The 22146-nt window shown below is 38.8% G+C and overlaps 1 protein-coding gene across 1 annotated transcript; it reads right to left on the bottom strand.

Annotated features, from left to right (window-relative positions):
* Positions 1-3627: 3627 nt before the first annotated feature.
* On the bottom strand, positions 3628-17571 carry LOC129778874 (involucrin-like). Its single transcript, XM_055786026.1, has 5 exons — positions 17479-17571; positions 5227-5829; positions 5030-5149; positions 4679-4973; positions 3628-4616 (listed from the first exon to the last, which is right to left on the bottom strand). Exons 1-5 carry the CDS (start codon positions 17485-17487, stop codon positions 3952-3954), a joined length of 1692 nt encoding a protein of 563 aa, XP_055642001.1. The 5' UTR covers positions 17488-17571; the 3' UTR covers positions 3628-3951.
* Positions 17572-22146: the final 4575 nt, after the last annotated feature.

Below are 22146 nucleotides of genomic sequence, written 5' to 3'. Positions count from 1 at the left end.
ACTATACGGAGACAAAATTGGTCACTTGAGCATCCTGAATCTCTTACCCGTAGGACCATCCTCAGAGATGAACAGTGATTGGATGGAACCTAGGACTAACTACGACATTCCATACAGTGTAATCGAACCTTCTCGTTCAATATGGGATGAAGGCGGTCCCAGTGTTCGTAATGGTTCAATCATGTTCTACACTGATGGGTCAAAAATGGGAATCAGAACAGGTGCTGGAGTGTATGGTCCCAGAACAAAAATCTCTGTAGCTATGGGAAACTGGCCAACAGTTCTTCAAGCAGAAATAGCTGCGATAATAGAATGCTCAAATGTCTGTCTTAAAAGAAAATATAGACATGCTAACATCTGCATATTCTCAGACAGTCAAGCGGCACTTAAAGCTCTAAATGCTTTTAAATGCTCCTCAAAAATTGTCTGGGAATGCATTCTCCTCTTACGGCAACTAAGTCGGATAAGTTCGGTACAACTGTACTGGATTCCTGGCCATTGTGGAATAGAGGCAAACGAGCGAGCAGATGAACTTGCCAGGAACGGCTCAAGCTTACCTTTCACTGGTCCAGAACCATTCTGTGGAATTTCTGACTGTGTGTTGAAAGGTGAGCTGAAGAACTGGGAAGACCGGGAAGTGTTAGCCAACTGGTTGGCGGTACAACATAACCAGTAAAAAAAATATATCATGCCGATTATTAAAATTACTCAACAATTGCTGAGTCTTAATAAGAAAGACTTAGGCACAATCACAGGCCTTATAACAGGACACTGTCCGAGTAAATGCCATCTCAAAAACATAGGTTTAGTGCAAGATGATATTTGTCGTTTTTGTAATACCGAAAGCGAAACCTCGGAACGTTTGCTCTGTAATTGTGGAGCTCTAACTAGACGCAGACTTCAATACCTTGATAAGGCTATTCTGGAGCCCAAGGAAATTTGGTCTGCGTCGCCGATCAGGATTATAAAATTTATCAAACAGAGTATTCCTGATTGGCACCTATCTCGCTATAGCTTTCAGTCTACTTCTTCATAAATAAGCAGTAGGTAAGCTTGAAGTGGAGTATAAAAAATGGGATATACCACAATAGTTCAGAATAATGGACGCAGTGGTTCACATCCAACAGGGGAAAAACATCAGTCCAGACTCAACAAACGCGCGCGAGCCTCAATCTTTCGTAGACAACGCTCGTTTTTCTTTTTTTTTTTTTAATAATCTACAATACAATAAAAAAAACATCATCATCATCAGTACGAACATGGCAGTTTGAAACACCTGTAACATTATACTCTAACATCTAACATTTTTTCTAATCTGTGCAACATGTTAATAGGGCGATACTCTTCGGCTTTATCCGTCCCATTAACTTTGGGGATCGGAATCATAAGAGATTCCTTCCAAACCGTTGGCACGTATACGCGAACAAACCTTCCTATACAAAACGTTTATCCTTTCCTTCAGGGCTCCAAGCAGCTGCTTCGAGATTTCTGATGGTTGCTCCGATAGTTGTTCTAACATAAATTGCAATCCGACGTCAGGTTCATAAAGGGTTCTTCCGCCAAAGCAGTTCAAAAGCGATTCGAGAGCATCAACCAATTACTTTATCGCTGTCTGTTCTTCATAACTGAAGCTTATCCTGTGTCTCGTCTTCAGATCGAGCAGCTCTGAAGCTGAAGCTCGGATGTCATAGAATCGGCGCAACACTACCAGTTGTGTTTTTTCGATCTTATTTTGACTCTCGAGTAATATTCCGAAGCAGCATAAAGGCAAATATTATTGTAAAAATTAAATTACCGAAATTACCGATTATTGATTGTAAAATTACCGGTGATTCGGTAATCAAAAATGACTCAGTATTACCGGTAAAACCGGTTAACAATCCCTAGTGCTGCAGTATCTCAAGCGCATCAGATGCTCCCATTTCTGAGATGAACTTTCCTGTAAAATATTTAGCATAAAATGAAATATGTTTTTCTCTTCCACCAACACAATGGAGAAACCCCATTTTCAGGAGAGCAACAAAAAAAAACACAAACGTAAACAGCTTTAGTTGAAAATCTACACGTGCAGGGCGAGAATTCAAATTGAATGAGCCGTCCGACCCCACAAGGCACCCAACAATGAATGGTACCACTTTCAACCCTCATTTAGACAGGATTACGAACCAGGGAAGCCTTGCTAGCTAGCTGAAAAAACGTGCATATCTTTATTTAAGCCTATAATGTGTACGTTCTCTCTCTCATATGCTCTCAGCAGCTGTGCGGCTGCTGTGTAAGAAACCTTCCTGTATTTGACGACGTTTCATTTTTGCAACCGAACAATAATCCTCGCACCACTCCTCACGGCTTACAGATGGGGTGGGCGGAGTGGTCCACGAATTGCCTAACCTTATTTTTCGGGCTCCGTGAGTCTGATCTCGAGTGGGTTAACATGTTTCAACACACCGGGGCTTGTACGTGGGCTTCCCCTCGGATTGTAGGCCAAAATGTACGCGTTTTGCATTATTCAGTCGTTTTTACTGCCTGGCATATAAAATTTAATATTCATGACAAAGTGATATTATTAAAGTTAATTAGAACGAGTGAGAGGAGGGGAGGAAGCGCGGGACGCTGGTGGATGACGATTGGTGTCGGTGTCCTTTTAACAGGTAGGCAGCATAGACACTTACGCACAGACTTGTTTCCTTGTTGTTGTTCATAAACGTGGAGACAGATGCTTTCATCAAGGGTTCTTCATAAATTCTCGAGGCGTATTATCCTCAGTAACGAGAGTTCGCTTCAGTACCTTCGGTACGAATGGCGCCGTAGCTGGAAGAGCTTGTTGGGCACTGTCAAGGCTAATTGGTGCTCAACTCGGGGGGAGAAGGTTGTGCCATCAGCCAGCCGTGTTGGTTAACCGTAATCATATAGGCACACGCAGTCGAGACAGTGCGTGGGAGTCGGAATCACTTTTCAGTTTTTGGAGTATTTAATTTTCTTCTGACACAAACCATTTTCGTCCGGAAAATGAATCCGATTTGAAACAAAACTACCAATTCAATGCTGAAATCTCAACCCATCTAACGGAGAGAGATAACGGGGGAAACTGACGTCCGAGGCTCTGATTCCAATATGGATCTTAATAATTTAACGTCGGATCCGTTTTACAGTTTCCACTAGGTCAGAATCTGAGGGGCTGTCGGTTCCGATAACAGACCATAGCAAACGACTTCCTGTTTTCCTTCCACATTGAACATATATCCACAGTTTCTCCAACACCAACCCAACGCCCACGCAAGTGATGTACTGACTTACATTTGTTATACGATTGTCTCATCACGTTGGGTTGAATCGTTTTTCTTTGAAGGGAAATTAAGAGTGATGGAACTGTTTGTTACGCCGAAACCTTGGCCCGGGACCTGATAGACACCAGACATCCGAGAGGGGGAGGAGAAATCAGGCCAATCTCAGGTGATAGACAAGGGTTATACGAAGCGGAAAATAAGGACAGCCGTTCGGTTCAATTCGATGTCTGCATGATGGCATTGATGCTTGCGAAAACATATTTGGGAAACGATTGCGTAATTTGGCACAGAACGAGGGTTGGTCACAGTCAATAAGACAAACACGAGACAAAGCTGAAACGTGTCCTCTTACAAATCATTATATATTTATCAAACTATATCACTATTCAACAACGAACAAAAAAGCGTTTTTTTACAAACATAACAAAATGGATTGGCTCGTTCATTCGACTAGAAAAAGCTGAACAATAAGAACATCAACGGAACGGGACGAATTTGGCTGTTGAGCGACGTTGGATTTTCCTTAAAGCTTCAGCCTTTCCGCGCCCTCAGTCCCTTGGCTCTTGGCTAGCTTGGCTACTCCAAGAAACCCCGATACTACCGCTAGAATGTGGAGATTATTATCACATAAAGGTTGTCATGAGGTCGCTCTTTGGATCTCCGAGGTTCAATAATGCGCGTGGTGTTGATAGTGCTGCTCCTGGCTGTGATGTCCATGGGAAAAGTGTTCCTGGTTTTGGTGTTCCTGAGCCTGATGCTGGTGCTCGGTGTGCTCCTGGATTTGATGCTGCTGACCATAGTGCTGTTGGTCATGCTGCTGCTGATAGTGCTGCTGCAGATCATGTTGGTGCTGTTCGAGTTGCTGCTGGTGCTGCTGGAACTGCTGCTGATGTTGTTCCAGATCGTGTTGTTGCTGATGGTGCTTCTGCAGATCGTGCTGGTGCTGTTCAAACTGCTGTTGCTGCTGATGGTGTTGTTCTAGATCGTGTTGGTGCTGATGGTGCTTTTGAAGATCGTGTTGATTTTGTTCGTACTGCTGCTGATGATGTTGTTGCAGATCATGCTCCTGCTGTAACTGGTGTTGCTGTTGCTGATGGGCATGTTGTTCATGCAAGTGTTGCTGTTCCGATGCGTGGTAATGTTGATGGGTGTGCGACAGTTGGTGAACGTGTTTTGGTTCTTCATGATGCTCGGGCTCCACTGATACTGGAACGAATACCTTCTCCTTGATTCCCACTGGTACTTCCCTGTGAACGGGGAACTTCACTTCCTTGTACACTGGGTATGGGCGATCGATTGGAACCTTCACTTGGTAGGGCACTGGTTTTTCAACTGTAGACAAGATATCGTATAACCAAAAACGTTGTGAATCAATTAGCAACTATTGTACTCACCAGTATATGGGACCTTCTTCTCCACGACGTACGGAGATGGAACGGGGACCTTAACCTCAACCTTGTATGGTTTGGGCACCTCAACCTTGTACGGCTTATCGACTGGAACCTTCACCTCGTAAGGTACCTTCTTCTCGACGACAACTGGGTATGGCTTTTTCACCTCCACTGGGTAAGGCTTCTCAACTTCGACCTTGTATGGTTTATCGACTGGAACCTTCACCTCAACTGGGACCTTCTTAATGACGGTGTACGGTTTGGGGACTGGAACCTCATACTTGACTTCATATGGGATCTGCAAATGGAATCCGCGCTTGAGTTAACATCCCACTAATTAACCCAGTTTACTACCTTCTTCTCGACAGTGTATGGAACTGGAACCGAAACCTTGACTTCAACCGGGACCTTCTTCTCGACGATATAGGGCTTTGGGACGGCGACTTCGACCTTGTATGGTTTGTCGACTGGGACCTGTTCAAAATTGAACCAAAATCGTTGAAATTTTCAAGCCCATATTCCACACACAAAACGCACAAAATTCAACCTACCTTCACCTCATATGGAACTTTCTTGTACACGGTGTATGGTTCCGGAACGTAGTGCTTAACCTTAACGTACTCTTTCACGGTGAATGGAACCTTTTTCTCGACCCAGAATGGCTGCGGGACCGGAACCTTCACCGGGTATGGGACCTTCTTCTCGACGGTGTAGGGAATGTGCTTCTCCACGGTGTACGGTACGGGGATCTTCTTCTCGATCGTAATCGTCTTCAGGGGTTCCTCAATGATACGTGGCCCATGGTGATAATGCTGATGTTGCTCCTGATGCTGATGATGATGATGATGATGTTGATAATGTTGATGAGGATGGTATGGTTGAAAATGCTCAAAATGATGCTGCTGGTGGTGGGGGTGGTGCTGGTGCTGTTGCTGATCATGGAAATGAGCCTCATGGTGTTCCGCGATCGGGGAATGTTCCTCCACGAAGCGTGGCAGGGCATTCCAGTCGCCGAGCGAAAGGTCACGCTTCACATGCTGGCGCTCAGCTTCTGCGCTTCTCTCGTCCGCTGCGACGTTCTTCTCCGCTGAAACTTTCTCGCCCTCGGCAGTGGCCAGTGCCACCAGCAGGGCAAGGCAGCAGGAAACAATCAACTGTTGATTTGGAGTGGAGAGAGATTAGTGAAATAAAGATTTATTGAACCTTTGTCTCTCGATGGGTGTGAATAAATCGTTGATCAGTGACTGTTATACAAGTTTCTTATATGAAATTATGTGGGTCATTAGTCATCATATTTATGAAGATGTGAATGTCATTCAATGGCAATTGCAACTGATTTTGGATATGAATCGGATTACTCGGATTGTCTTCAGCAAACAGAAGCGAGAAAAACATCTAGTTTTCAGATTATCATAGCGTTATTCTAATATCGTTTGATTTGCGACGCATGATCACCATAAACGTCGAAATTTACTGGTTTAGATTTTTGGAGATTTTCCGGTTTTCAAAAAATTGAAATTTTGACGTTTGCGACACTAATAGGGTACATAATCTTGGTTTGTCCGATTTAGGGTGTTTTCACGCAACTAGTAAATTCAAATTGATTTTTCTGTATGAAAATCACATATAATCAAGAATTTGGGTTTGTTTAAAAGCCCCAAGTCTCTAATTGCTAATACTACCATAAGGCGTTGAAATTATTCTAATTTTTATGTTTTTTTAACGATTTTCCTCAAAGAGAAATTATGATCATGGTTTGTCCAGCTTTAATCATGGTTTGTCCAAAAAAAAAAGATCATGGTTTGTCTGGTTTTAGAAATCACCATTTTTGAATGAAAAAAGTCGATTTTTCAAGTAGATGTTGCATTTATCATTGTTTGAGTTTACTGTCATCATGTTGATCCATTCATAATTTAGGCTTTTTGTTCAGAATATTACCTTTTCTGGGGCATTTTAAAAGTGTTCAACTCAACACACTCAACACAGAGAAACTTTATTTCTGCTATGCGCGAAGGACACCATAAACAAACTGCAGCGCGCCAAGCGGTTGCCATAGAAATCATGTGGACAAAACAACATTAGTGAATTGGACAACTCATGATTAGAATTGAGGTCATCGAAATGCGTTAATTTAATGGTTTAGCTATGTAAATTTGATACAAATGGTGTGCAAAAATGATGTTTACAATATTTGTAAGTGTTATAATCCAGAAAAGGTCTGAATACGTGCCAAACAATCATCTGGTGATTGATTAAAAGTTAGCTCAAACGCGAGGCGCATGGACACCAATAGAAGATGGATTTTATATTCCTTTAAATCATGTGATTCCGTAAGAATACACTATAAAACTATTGTAAATCATGGTGAAGACAAATTTTATTATATGTTTTGAAACATTCGAATACCTGATTTTACACAGGTGCGCTGAATTAGAGCATTCAAAAAAGTGGACAAACAATATTTTCGACTGGACAAATCAAAATCATTTACCTTAAATGAAGTCCGATTAAGCTAATATTTAGCATAGGGCTTTTTTAACCGTGCAAATCAACATTGTGCAGGAAGTCCTTTACGAAAAATCCAGATGATCTTTCTCATTGGTACCCTAAACTTTATGTATCTCATTCCGAAAAACGAGTTCCAGAGAGTCGATTTTTGATAAAAAAAAAATTAGAGATGAGATCTCTACGTTTCATGCAATTTGATGACATTTTGGCATAATATTTTTTTTAATCCCGATTTCATGTTACCATAACAGTTTTTGGCCTATTGTCTATTTCTAAATTTTTCGATTTTTCATCCTTTCCCGGAAAATGGGAGATTGTAAAAAAAATTCAAAAAAACGTAAAAAAAATACTGTTTATTGCTCGGTACGATAAGGGTTAAACTAAAGTTTGATCGCGAATTATTCGGTGTGTAGAATCACAGTAGACGTGTGTTATTAAGATAAGTTAATTTTTTCTGCATCTATCGGTCTATCATGTTGACTGAGCCATGGAATGGACTCAAATCATCCACAATGTATGAGATCCTGTAACGTTTTGGAAGATGTCTGACCATCGACAGGAGACCCGCAGAGTAGATGATCCTAAAATCCATTCGATAGTTTTGGCTTTTTTTTCGAACGGAACCCGAAGTTGTCATCAAAAGACACGGCAAGAAGACATGCGTTCCACTATCCTATGTCCAGAAAACAAAGAAGAAAGCTGGTTAGAGAAATTTGAAGGCATAGGTTGAACTGGACCGTAACGCGAAGTGGAAGTGAAGAAACGCTCAAGGAAGCTCTACGAGAATTTTTTGATGAAATACGATTGCGTTGTTATGAATGATTCGGGAGAGTACCCCGGATGACTGTATATTAAAAAATAGGTCGAAGATCTAAAAAAAAGTTCCTTGTTCGGCAATCAATCTTTCGGCGCGGACTTAAAAGAGATGTTTTCGTAACAACCACGAATCAGTCATCACGAATCAGGCACCACTAGTAAATGAAGTCCGATTGAGTTAATATTTTGCGTTGGGTATTTTATCGTGTAAATCAACATTTCGCACGAAGTTCCATATGAAAAATCGAGATGACAATTTTCATTGGCACCCTAATATATATGGGGTACCTCCCATCTTCCTGAAGTACATGAGGAGCAAAGGCAGAATACTAAAAAGATATCGAATTAACAAGTTTACAAGTCAGGCAAGCAGTTTTTTTTGGGTTAACGGGTAGTGGCAACTATATTGTTACCAATTTTTTCAACTGTTTCAATAGTAAATTTTTTATCAAAGGTATATGTACTCTTCCTGAATATGTTATGATTAGGATTGTGTTTTCTGAAGTTGAAGTCGATTCCTTGTCTAGTTACTATGGCCTTATAAAGGGTTAACTGGCTGTGACGAACAGAAGTTTTCTTCTAAGCAAACTTGAAAACATTGCCGAGTGAGCAAAAGCAAGTCAATTCAAAGCAGCAAGTACACTATTCCGATTAAGTCACCCAGCATTCACAGCGAAGCATATCTGCACAAGCTCATTTTCTTTATTTAATGTTTTCCCGGACATTATCTACGTTGAAACTGAACTAAACTGAACTTTCATTAACCCTTAGCGAACGAATGCCGCCATACTCGCGACATTGTAAATATTCCTAAAAAAAATCGAATGCCACCATACATGCGGCATTCCTTTATATTTTTTAAGAATCCTGTTAGGGTATGCCTTCTGAGCATTCTGTTATATTTCAGGATTTTTTTTTTGAATTTTTTTTGGAATATTTGCAATATCGCGAATATGTCGGAATTCGTTCGCTAAGGGTTAACTAATAGTATGCAGTCTCTTTCTAGCAGGAGTATGTGAGAGCAATATAAAATAAATGAGTAATTCGAGGATTGAATCATATTTTCTATACTGTTAAAACAAACACATCGCTGTAACAAATATTTTAGATAGCATAGTTTTTCAAGAAAACAGTAAGAATGGAAGAAATATTTCCAGATTCCAGTACAAATAAATATATGGCAATATTGTTAAGACGCATTTGTAGGCAAGAAGAAGCTAATGAAGGCACATATTTCATTACAACTAGAATTAGATGGAAATCTCCAAAACAATTGTAATGTTGTAGAAAATCAATATAAAATTAAAATATTAGTGCACATCAATAAAAAGGATTGATGGTGGAGGAAAAACTGCGGTAGGACAGTGGAACAGCTAGCGACGAAAACGGAATTTACAGTATGCTTACAGTAAGCATAAAACTCAAAAATGTACACTCGATACATTGAAAAAGAAAAAAAAGTTTATGGGTCTGAGCCTAGGGGCACGGACGGGATCTTGACATAGGACTGTGATTGTGTGTAGTAATTGCATTTAAATTCAGTTTTCTTCTGATACATCAAATTGATGCCCTGGAAAAATCGTTTCCTGTATTTACTTGTATCCTTTAAACGGGTTAGATGACATAACGTGGTAGAATTCAGAACCGCATTCTGTTCAAAAATGTACACAAAATACCATTAAAGCCATTACTACCCTTTTATTCTGTTTATTCAATCATGCAGAAGAAGACAAAAAATCATCATGAATCATTTTTAAACGCAAGTCTAAATAGTTAAGACCTACATACATTTAAGACTGAGTCAGATCAATCCATGACTACAAAAATATATTATGGATCAAAATAGCATTATCTCCTTCGTTACCACGTTGTCCGGAATATTGTTTGTAATAATTTTATAGCCCTGTAAGATCGCGACTACTCAAGCTATCATAATCCGATTTACGTGGGTATACCCATTCGATATTCTAAATCAGCAGCCATTTAAATTCATTTATTGCATTTTTACATAACCAAACAACATACTTGATATTATGACATCCTGGACCACAATTACACAAATTGTTAGTAGTGAGACCAACACGATAAAAACATGAATTGAGTACAAGTTGATTGGACAACAAACAATATAATATAAAATTAATGCCTATTATCGGTAAATGAAAAATCATTCATTTTACGCATCAATTCACATTATGAGCTAACGCCCGAATTTAGGCAAAAAATTCTAGTTGCGTCGGGGAGGAAGCGAATGGATAGTGCAATCGAAAGAAAACATACCCAATTAAATCGTCAAATTGTTAACTTTTTTTTATTATATTCACTGTTCATGTTTTTTTTTTTTATCTTCGCTTATTTTTCGTCGGCCTATTTCCGCCACTTTTAGTGCCAATCACCGACATCAGGGAGGCGACTCCACCTGTTCCTACCTATCAGACTCAACAACTCATGAGCCGGGCCAACTTCTTTTACTTCCGCTCCGAAGGAAGACGTAACCAGAGATTTTTCGCCTCAGAAAATCCCAACGACGCCAGCTGGGATTGAACCCAGGCCGATCGGATTGTGAGGCTGTTACGCTAACCATACAACCACTGGCGCCGTCGTCACTGTTCATGTTTCGAGCAAAAAAAATTGTGGATAAATTTCCTGTTTAATGATATAAAGGGTGTGTCACATCAAATTGCATCACGGAAAAAATGCTGTAGAAATTTAATTTTTAGGAATTATATCTTCAGCTTTCGCTTATAATCAGATAAGAGTGTATAGATCACGTTGGCCATGCTTCACTGTCAATTTTTTGTAAATTTGGAAAAATGTCGTCGAACGAAAAAGAGCGTCGTGAATTAATCCTGTGCACTCATTTCGAGAATCCGGAGTTGTCACATCGGGACATCGGTAAGATGCTGGGAATCGTCCAATCCACGGTCAGCAGAGTACTAAAACGATACTTCGAGAACCTGACCATCGACCGGAAGGTGAAGAACGGCAGTGAAAAAGATCACAAGCGCGTAGTTAAGCAGTTCAGACGTGATCCGAGAAGTTCGGACCGGAATGTCGCCAATAAGCTGAATTTGTCAAGTTCATTCGTCCAGCGGACCAAGCAGCGGGAGGGCCTGCGTACATACAAGGTTCAGAAGACTCCTAACCGCGACGAAAGGCAAAATATGGTGGGGAAGACGCGAGCCCGGAAGCTGTACACCGAAATGCTGACGAAGCCGCATTGCCTGGTAATGGACGACGAAACCTACGTCAAAGCGGACTTTCGTCAGCTGCCGGGCCTGTTGTTCTTCTCCGCAGAGGACAAATTCAGCGTTCCGGAGGAGATTCGCAAGCAGAAACTATCCAAGTTTGCCAAAAAGTACACGGTGTGGCAAGCTATCTGCTCTTGCGGAAAGCGGAGCGCCCCCTTCGTGATGACCGGCACGGTAAACGGGCAGGTTTACCTTAAGGAGTGCCTACAGAAGCGCGTACTACCACTATTGAAGCAGCACGAGGGCCCGACCATCTTCTGGCCGGATCTCGCTTCGTGCCACTATTCAAAGGACGTGTTGGAGTGGTACGAAGCCAACGGGGTCACCTTCGTGCCAAAGGAAATGAACCCGCCCAACGCGCCGGAGCTTCGCCCAATAGAGAAATATTGGGCGATTATGAAGCAGGCCCTCCGGAAGAACCCAAAAGTTGTCAAATCGGAGGCGTACTTCAAGAGAAAATGGATTTCTGTTCAAAAAAAACTGCAACCTGACGTTGTACAGAACCTTATGGACGGGGTAAAGAGGAAGGTGCGAGCATACGGGTTTGGGCTCGAAGTATGAATAAAAGGAAAATGCCAAAAGTTGTTTAATAGTTTTTATTTTACTGTCTAAAATTTTCAAAAGGATCGGTCTACTGGGCGAATTTCTACAGCGTTTTTTCCGTGATGTAATTTGATGTGACACACCCTTTATAACACAACATATGTCGCAAAAACCATTTTGAGTAATATGCGTTTGAAAACTCTTAATAAATCGTTACATTTTTCGTAGAGTGACACCCCTATATAGAAATCAAAGACATAGTCCTATGTCAAAAAGAAATACATAATTTCACTCTAATAAATTGTTCGTGTCAAAACGTTATCGGGTATAGTCGTTTACAGGCAGCTGTGATGATATGTTATATTGTTATTTTGTTTCACTAGACGAGAAATGAATTATCTTGTGGCGAATTAACCGTCAGAAGTACAACGAAGTTCTTCAGAACCATTTACTACTGTTTTTGCATCAAAACACCGTGATAATTGGGCAATTTGGCATCAATTCATAACGAAATAAAATATCGAAAAATCCTTATAGAACAACATGTCTGAGGGCATAAGCTTCCCAAAAATGCAAAACACAAACATTTCGAGAAAATCATCTCTCGTTTTAGACCAGTCACTTGGCCAAATAAAAAAAAATTAATTAATTAATGAATAAAAAATAATAAATAAATAAATAAATGAAAAAATAGATATGTTACATTTCTTACAATTTTCCTATGTTTGTTTTGTAAATTAAAATCCAAACGCTTATGAAAATACATTTTATTATTATATCCTTGAATTTCAGTTTCTTGGATCAGTAAACTTGATTTTGTATTAGAGAACGAAACGAATACTTGATAACAAGATTTGGTTGGAGGGGTGACACCCAAGCCATAAGCCCGGGTGCAGTTATGGCCATTTCAGAGATGCGGTATCTAATCTTCTACGGCCATAAACATTTTAAACTTCTAACACGTTTTTCTCGAAACTAGTTTTTATAAAGCTTGAAAAACGAATTTATTTGAGTACAAACTGTATGTAGCTCTATACCGCATGAACCAATAGAAAATAATATTTTTTTAAATTTGAAAATTTTTAAAAAGCTGGGAAACGTAAGAAAAAACATGAAAAGCAACATTTGTTTCTTCAAACGGCTGGTTTTGACTTGTCCGACTGTTCGATTGTTTTGTTTCAGATAACCAAAAGAGCTGGAATCGTGAATCGTAACATGGCACGATTTTTTTTGAACCCACTCACTTCATCAGCTTGTAACTATTCTAATTATGAATGTTTTTCCGTTCAATTTGGGTATTAATGTTGAAAGATAGGAAAAAATAATGATATAATGGATAGTGAAATTATTTATCCTTTGTTTTATATTTTTGGAGCTCCAAAAAACGTCAGAAACTCGTGCTTCTACAGTAGCATACTCCCTTAAGGCTTAAGGCTAAAAAAATAGATGTCCATTTGTACAAAGTTTCAAAATCATTTGAGAGGATCGGGGCAGAGTGATTTGGCGGCGTGAGAATTGTTTCATGTTATGAAATAAAGATTCTCAACAACAACTTTATTTGTACTTTTTTAAATCGCTATAACATAAAAATGAGAGGGTCTCCGTATCCACATTGGTTGCGCGTTCGCTCCGCTGTCCGGTCTAACTGGATAATGGAAGAGGAGAAGGAAAACTCTTACGCCTAAATGGTTACTGTGTAAATGTGCTCATTATAGATATGATAAACATGTGACATGTACACGATTAAAATTCGGCCCTGTTACAGCTAAAATGCTAATGAGCCTAAAATAAACAAAAGGGATAAAAAACAAACTTGAAAATGACAACATTCTATAAAAAATACTTTATAAGTGACTTTTGGGAAATTGTTTGAATTCGATTTGAACAATAATGAAAACAAAATCACAATTGTAATTCTGTACCGAATAAAATTCTGTTCAAAAAAATGGATAATACTTGACCAATAAGTCACCCAAAATAGTTAACAATTTTATTTCGCAAGTCAATTGAAAATCTCTGGAATTTAACATATATTGTCGACAAATTTGTATATTAATATGTAAATTAAATACTGTCATTATTATATAACCGTTTTGATAGCAAATTATATTATTGTCGACGATCAATAAAATGACCTATTCTGACGCTTGCATTTAAAAAATGGATAAATTTTATCAATTTTCTACGCGTTCACGTTAACCCCTGGTGATGAAACCACTTGTGCATCAAATGATGTTCATTTTCATTTCATATAATTTTCATTTTCAACCTTGAATTATAAGGGATGCTGAATATGCCATAGAAACCATTTTTGAAAGATCGATCCTTCAATTCATAAATTCAATATTTACTGTATAAATTGTGGTAGGCAAAATCATTTTTCTGTATATATAAGTTTTTCCTCGATGTATGGACCATTTGAAAACAAGTACATTGTCATCAATAGAAGAAAATTTCAGCCGTATTCACTTTTTTTAAATCGATTTCAAGAAACTGTTTTTTTGACGTGGGACTACGTCTAACCGGAGTATCTGAGGGGTAAAATGAAAACCTAAACACAGAACATGCAGGAAAAAATGAAAGATTCCAAATGCTTATAACTCGAACATTTCTTACTGGATCGGTAAGATGTTTGTATCAATTGACACGGAATATTTCTACGCTTCCATCGCAATTAATAAAATGTTATGTTTCATTAGATAAACAATTGAAGAACTGTGAAATGTCAAGCGTTATCTGAACGCCCTAGCTGCCAAGTTTTGATTGGCCCGATTTACGGTTTCCCGAACACAGACTTCAAAATCAATGTACCTGTGGGATTCTGTTTAGCAAATATACAAGCATGTAGGGAGTATTTTTGTTCCGACTGAAATGTGTTTCCCTGACACAGACTTCAGATCCATGGAGCGTGGGGAAATTGGCGTTGCAAATACATGCAAGTCGGGGGCATTTTTGTTTCGGCTGAAATGTGTTTCCCTAACACAAATTTCTGAACCAAGGTGTCTGGGAAAATTGGCGCTGCTAATTCATGCAGGTGGGGTGTATTTTCTTCCGACTGAAATGTATTTCTCTAAGACAGACTTTGAATCCAAGGAGCGTGGGGAGATTGGCATTGCAAATACTTGCAATTCGGGGGCATTTTTATTCCGGCTGAAATGTGTTTAGCTAATACAGACTTCTAAACGAAGGTGTCTGGGGAAATCGGAATTGTAAATACATGCAAATCGGGGGCTTTTTTGTTCCGACTGAAATGTGTTTGTCTAACAAAGACTTCAAAAAAATGATGTCATCATACCAAACGTAAAAGGACTGTCATTAAATTTACTTGTAACGAAGAACATAATCTATCCAAATGCATGAATTGACCTTACATGGCATTCTACAATCTTTTTACTCACAAAGCAAATATATTGAATTCGGAAATTGTTTCATTCAATCAAAAATTAAATCGATACAAACAAATGATTGCTAAGCTAAGTTAGTCCCACGTCTACCTTGCGGTTATATCATAAATATACCCCACCCATTTTTTTTTTCAGTGTAACAAATCAATGATATATTATTTGAAAATGTCTTATAGAAACTCATAAATTTCCAATAAGTCATTCATAGGAAACATTTTTGTATGAGTTGCGGTTTTAAGCAATATCAGAAGACAATTTTGGAAAAATTGAGTATATAAAATGCTCAATTAGCTAATACATCCACAATGTATGAATGGATGTTAACTATGCACAAAATCACTGGCTTTCCCTCGGATACCATAAATATTCAGTTTTTCATAATATTCTGGGCCTATCCGAGACCTAGAATGAGTTTTTGAAGTTTATAGAGAATGCTATCTTCTTTAAAAAAAAAAACCTACGGATCTCTTTACATGTAGTTTCTTAAATATTTCATTATTTCTTGAATGGCGATATTGTAGACGATATTCTATTGAGATTTATTTTATAGGACTTATTGGAATGTTATCATGACCCCATGTCAGGGAAAGTCGTGGCAAACGGTGAACAATGCTTTGAATGAGAAATATATTGAAACATTGAATTTCAGTTAATTTCTATCAAAATAAACCATGAAATGGTACACCCTATACTTCTAAAAATCTGATGTTGATATAAAAATCTATCCGAAAATAGATGGTTATCGTGATGTGGTTTCACTCAGAATTAAGCACAGGAAATAGAAAATGGATATTATACCATTTAATTGACCCTCACAGAAAGATATACCGAGTAAAAAAGAAGGAACAACATATCATTTATCAGAAACAGTCTTTTACATGATTAGATTTTGATGAGATTTTGGTTATCTACGGAAACACTCGTACCGCGTGCTGTTATAACCATATTTGGTTAACGACTGGAAAAAAGTGTACCCCGTTCTACTGAAACGTAGGAATTGAACTTTCATCCTTTTTTAACTCCTCTGATCGCTCCGCAACTTTTTTTTTTAATAAATGTTAAATTAGAAAAATAAGGTCACCACTGAAACTGAAGGGTATTATCTCTGACTTTTGAAGGACATCGAAATGATGGTGGTTATATCCTGAAAAATTGAATTTTTCATAATATCAAGAACGGTTGATTCGATATTGACTGCTCAGGTATGTATACAGCGGTGACAGACATGTGTGTTATCTCGATCAGGTAAGAAATCGGTGGACGCATTTTCTGTGCAAGACCTTGCAATGAGTGAATGCTTCGAGTTACGCCATAAACACCATGAGGTAATCTTTCATTCGAGCCTCGGTTCACGTTATGACACTAACTCGAATCATGGCGAAAGGATTTCTGCGCAATTCAAATATCGCTTGAAGATGGGTACGGAACGCAACCCGCCGAAGAAAGCCGTACGTGTCGCACGTGAATTGATTTTAAATCGGCTTGAAAGTGCTTAGCGCAAGGATCGTTCCATAACTTGTGGCTGTAAACTGAAAACTGTCATAATACTGCGCCTCGTACTCCACCGTGCATCAGTATTTGCAATGATTGAGCTCATTGGGGAGGATTGGGTTCACGATAATCCTTCCTGGTATGTTAGTGGATTTTCGTCAATAACACAATAAACTTTCATCTTAAAACTTGCACAGACAAATGTTTCCCTATCACGGAACAATCGGTAATTTAAAACCATCAATCAGTTTGTTTCACTTCACACCGTTTTGTTATCGTAACAATTCTCTGCAGTGAATAAAAACCAACTTCAACATTGAACAGATAGACAACTGCAGTCTGCAGCGTTTGATGGTTTCGCTCGGTAGAAGCCAGCTGGGGCAAAACTTTTGAGTCCAACAAAGAAGCAATTATTTTAACACAAATTGTTTCTCCCATCTCACGCTTTGGCAGCCAATCGTCAGCTATACGGTGTCAGAGAGGGCTGCTGCATAATCCGATTATGTTGCAGCAATTAGTTCACAACAAAGAAGTACAGCAAAAGCATTCCACCGATCCGATGTAATGAATTGATACAGCGGTGCAAAGTGCTCTCCACTTTTTATGCGTTTTATCTGGTGCCCTCTGGGCACGAGATGCATGAGATGATATGATACATAAATCGCAGCAAATTAATAACTGCACTTCTTGCCACCAGTTTTTTTTCCACTGATCGGACAATGTTCATTCAATCACTGATCAAATATTCACTCACAAACCCCCAAACTGTTGTCGAAAATCGGTTACGTACCATTCGCATTCTGCAAACAATCACTCGAAAACACGTTAATTACCGTCTTTTTCGACGGTTTCGGATACGCCTGTAGAGATAGCGAGACCAGAGTCGGTACTGATTCAGCAAGCGTCCCGCCGTTGCTATATATACTCGCGTACCCCTCGTTTGGAAGACCCCACGAACCACGGCGGACCACCATTCGCACCCCACCGTCCCCTTCCCACTGTCACAAGATGTTATCAAGATGCACCGAATCATTGATGTTGTGTTTTTATTTTTTTTTTCTTTCACCTTCACCGTTTCCACGGTTCGATCGCGGATCGATTCAGTTTGATCACAAAATGCCCGTGGTCTCCAATTTCAGAATGTTCCGCCTTGTCTCCCCTCGACCACAACAATTATGTGTTCAGTGAAAAGGCCCAAAAAACAACAAACATTATCATTTAAACACTCATTCAACTCAACCAGCCGAGCTGACACTGCTAGGATGATTCAGTCATGTTTTCGATTTTTTTTTTGTGCGTGATTTTTTGTCATTATTTTCGGGAGGCTCGTCACGAAGACAGGAGAAATAGACCCAAACGCGCGGTAATGCATTCAGCGCTTGGATTGACTTAGGTTTGTAAATTTTCTAATCAGTTCGGACGCTCACAAAGAGAGCGAAAGATATATGGGGACAGATATTGGATTTCGATCGTTACGCTTTGCAAAAGTATGTCGCTCGCACATGAATATTCATATTGGGTCTCCGGTGGCCCGACAGTGACAGATTGATTCAATGGTTAACCTCCTCCCGTCTCATCAAAGATTCGGGATTTATTTCCCCTCCGAGTATCTGATTAGCGGAATATGTGATTAGGATAGATCTCTCGCATTCTCTATATTTAAAAAAAAAACCAAAACAAAAAAATGATTTATATCATAATTCAGGATGCAAATGTGTGCAGAACTGCCATGCCGGTGCTTTTTTCCAGTTAACATTTTAGTTCATTTCGTATTTCTTCCTCGTCGAATCCTCGGCGCTCTCGACACTCTCGACAGATTTATTGTATCCGATCTCGCACAAGTATCATAAAGCTGGCGACTCCAGAGTCGCTGTGAATAATTTTCTGCCTGTCAATCATATTTTGTTTACCGAGTTATCGCGTAGTTTATGACTTTCACTGTCTGGCTTTTATTGGGTGTGAAACATTTGACAGATTACACGTTTCGGCAGGTTCCACGGTTTTGTGCTAGACAACCGGAACTTGGCGTACGGACGAGCCCATTACCTTAATTATCGCCGCGGCTCACGTGTACTATATAATCAAATGACGGGTCACTAGTCCTGGAAACGCGTCGGGTTCGAAATGGAGATGAAAAAATGGCCAATCAAAACGATTGAATCAGTGCTTTTAATGGATTCAATAGTTTCTTTTATTCTTTTATGAACTGCTTAGGTGTTCATAAAATCATATGGACAATACCTTTCGGTGTTGCATTTTAAACTCACTTCAAGATATCAAAGAGAAAAAAAAAAAAAACTTTTCTTTTCTGTATCACCATTTGAAAACCTTTATGAACAGAAGCACATATAGAAGCTTGCTGGAAGAGTTCATTACGCTCCAATAGAATATAGAATGGTGAGTTCCTATTCACGGCGGAATGAATGGGAGTCGAGCCAAACGTCCGATCGGTACTTGGTGCATCTTCAATATTTCTTGTTGTATGCTACAAACTGACCCGCGTTTTTTTTTTATTTTTTCCTTAGGGTGACTGTTTCGATTTTATGGTTTTTTCAAAGGGGTTGAGCTTTGAGCTACTGAGTCTATTTAGACCAGGGGTTTCTGAAACTATTTTGGTTGATTGACCACCTTTCCAGAATGAATTCATACCTCTTAAGTTTTATTCTTACTGAATAATTATCAATTTAAAAACATTGCAATTATTTAAATTAGTAAACTTGAAATTATTTTCTCATGGAAGCTATCTGGCCCACTGTTAACATCCGTACCTCTCTCTCACAAAAGGTCACGAGTTCAATTCTCACTCCCGTAATTCTTCCAAAAAATGAAAGTAATGTGACAAACCAGCCAAACGTGTTTGGAAGTCACTATTATACAGTAAAACAATTATTTTGTTTTTTTTTGGTTAAAGTAAATAATCTACTACTAAAAAATGTGTAACTGTTGATTGTATAAAGTTTTTGGCGTTTTTTCATTAATTTTTACAAATGATAAAAAATTACTTTTAATTTTGCTAGCGGGGTAAGAAGGACCATCCGCGAGATAAAACGGACCATGACGGGGTAAGACGGAGCGAAGCTATTTTCAAACAGTTTAGTTTAGTAAAAATAACTGGAACAGTGTTGTCTAAAGTACTAAATGTTTAGGGTTGTTCGTAAATTATCGAAAGGCCATCCATATTTCACATGCAGAATTTTAAAACTATTCGTGAAAAATTTACCAAATTTTCGGAATCTTTAATGACGATTATCTACGTGGGTCTAAAATCACTCAAAATCTGTTCACGTGAAGTCTGAATGACCCCGAAATAGGTATTTCTAGTTCCGATTCGATATGTTGTTTTATTCGAATGCCAATTCCTTGACATCTCGCATTGTGGTGGCGTAGAATCGATTCTCGCATTTGTGTGTAAGAGACGAGCAAAAACATGATATTTTATTTGATATGAAAATCATTCAATATCACAACGTGTAGCGCTTTTACCCCTTCGAAAATGGTCCGTCTTCCCCCCAGAGCACCTTTTGCAATATTTTGCACTTTACACGCATTTTATTTTACACACCTATTCACGTAGGCAGAACCGGAACAATCTACTGAAGGACTGGGATATTGGCAACTAACGGAATATACATTTTTTGCTGGAGAAATCCTTATTTTGGTTACCATGAAAATTAGATCACTTGCAACCGCAATGGATGAAAACTTTGTTTTGTTCACAACTTTGATATTTCGTGCGCTCAAGTGTAGCAAGGTGTTTCTCAATGACAAAAAATATGCTATTAATGCTTCTTGCGTAGCATATTTGCTAAAATACTGAGGATTTCTCATAAAACTAGAAATGGTCTATATTACCCCGCCGGGCGGTCTTACCCCGTCTTCCCCTACTTTTTTATTTCCATTCTGCGCACGCGCATCGTCTTGTTGAATTTTTAAAATGGACAGCAATAATACTTCCTACTAAAATATTAGTCTTTCTTATAACAAGGTGGCTCACGTAACACAACTTGTGCAACATCATAAATATTTCAAACAAATAATTTGGTTTTTTTCTAGGGGTCGTTTTTCAGACCTCGTCGACCCTCAAAATCATTTTTCGTTTGTGTCGACCCCTGGGAAACCAAAATTGACCTCTGGGGGTCGATATCGACCACTTTGAGAAACCCTGATTTAGACGATCGATATATCTAAATAAAGTCAATTAACTAGTATTTTTATGGAAAAAATATTACACTTCAAAAATTTTGGATTTTGTTTTCGTAATTATAACTTGTATCAATTTTTTATAGTCTACATGGTTTCGGGACCAAGGGCGCTTTTTTTTTAATATTTATATCATGAGGATTTTTTACATAAAATATCTCAAAATCAGAGAAGTGTTTTTTGGCGTAGAATTACGTCTTTCATTTCTGTACCGGGGTGTAAGTTCAAAGTTTCGAAAACGAGAGAGTGACGCTGGACTGCAAGGTTTTGTACGTTTATACCTCTTTACCGACTGAATGGAATGGTATAATAATCACTTCATCCGAAAGATAAATTGTCAACGAGTTATGTGATTGTCACTTATTGGTCCAAAAATTCGTTTCAATAGCTTAAAAATTGCTTTGAAAGCAAACTATTGAAATCTTAACTAGCTCATTGATGATGATTGGTGATCGCAATGTGTTCCCGAACACGGACGCAAAATTTAGGCACCTGGAGAAACGGTCATAGCGAATACATGCAAGCTGTGATTTCTTTTGCTCGCTTGCATTAGTGTTTGGGCAACCATAGCGGACACGTGCAAGACGTGAGTAATTTTACTCGCATCAGTTTCTGTTCTGCTTTCGCATGAAGCAGTCGTGAAAAATTGTTTGCGTGTGAATGCGTCCGAGCGAAGGGAAATTCGCACCTATTTACGCATTCGACTTGGTGTTCCCGTGATGCAATCCAATAGCTCATGTTTCTGTTCTGCTTTCGCATGAACAGTCTTGAAAAATCTTGAAGAATTTTATGCAAGGTTATATAATTTATTTCGTTTCCACCGTGAAATGGCACCCTCAGTTTCTATTCTGCGCATGGAGTGGTCATGAAAAACCTTATTCTCACGAAAACAAAAATGAATCATGTATCAAACATCATCAGTTTCTTTTTCAAGGCCACTCAAATTCCATCGGTTCGTTTCGGGACCACCAACAAGTTCGCAAGAGTTGAATTTTATGTTAATAACAATTCCATACTTATAATAATCCACCCACACACTAACAAGAAAAACTTTCAACAATCTTTCAAAATATTCATTCATTCATTCATTCATTAAGAATTGATTCAGATGCAATTTCAAATAAATGATTACCGTGCCAACGGTAGTCCTACGTCTACCTTGCGGTTATATCACAGATATAACCCACTTCTTATTTTTTTCTTTTTCAAGTTATGATTGTTCAGAGTTACCGATAGTTCGAAATATCATTTTTCCCCT

The sequence above is a fragment of the Toxorhynchites rutilus genome, chromosome 3 (assembly GCF_029784135.1).
Source record: "Toxorhynchites rutilus septentrionalis strain SRP chromosome 3, ASM2978413v1, whole genome shotgun sequence".
Classification (NCBI taxonomy): Eukaryota; Metazoa; Arthropoda; class Insecta; order Diptera; family Culicidae; genus Toxorhynchites; species Toxorhynchites rutilus.
Note: the sequence above shows the minus strand (reverse complement) of the source record. Positions and strands in the feature narration are given on the sequence as shown.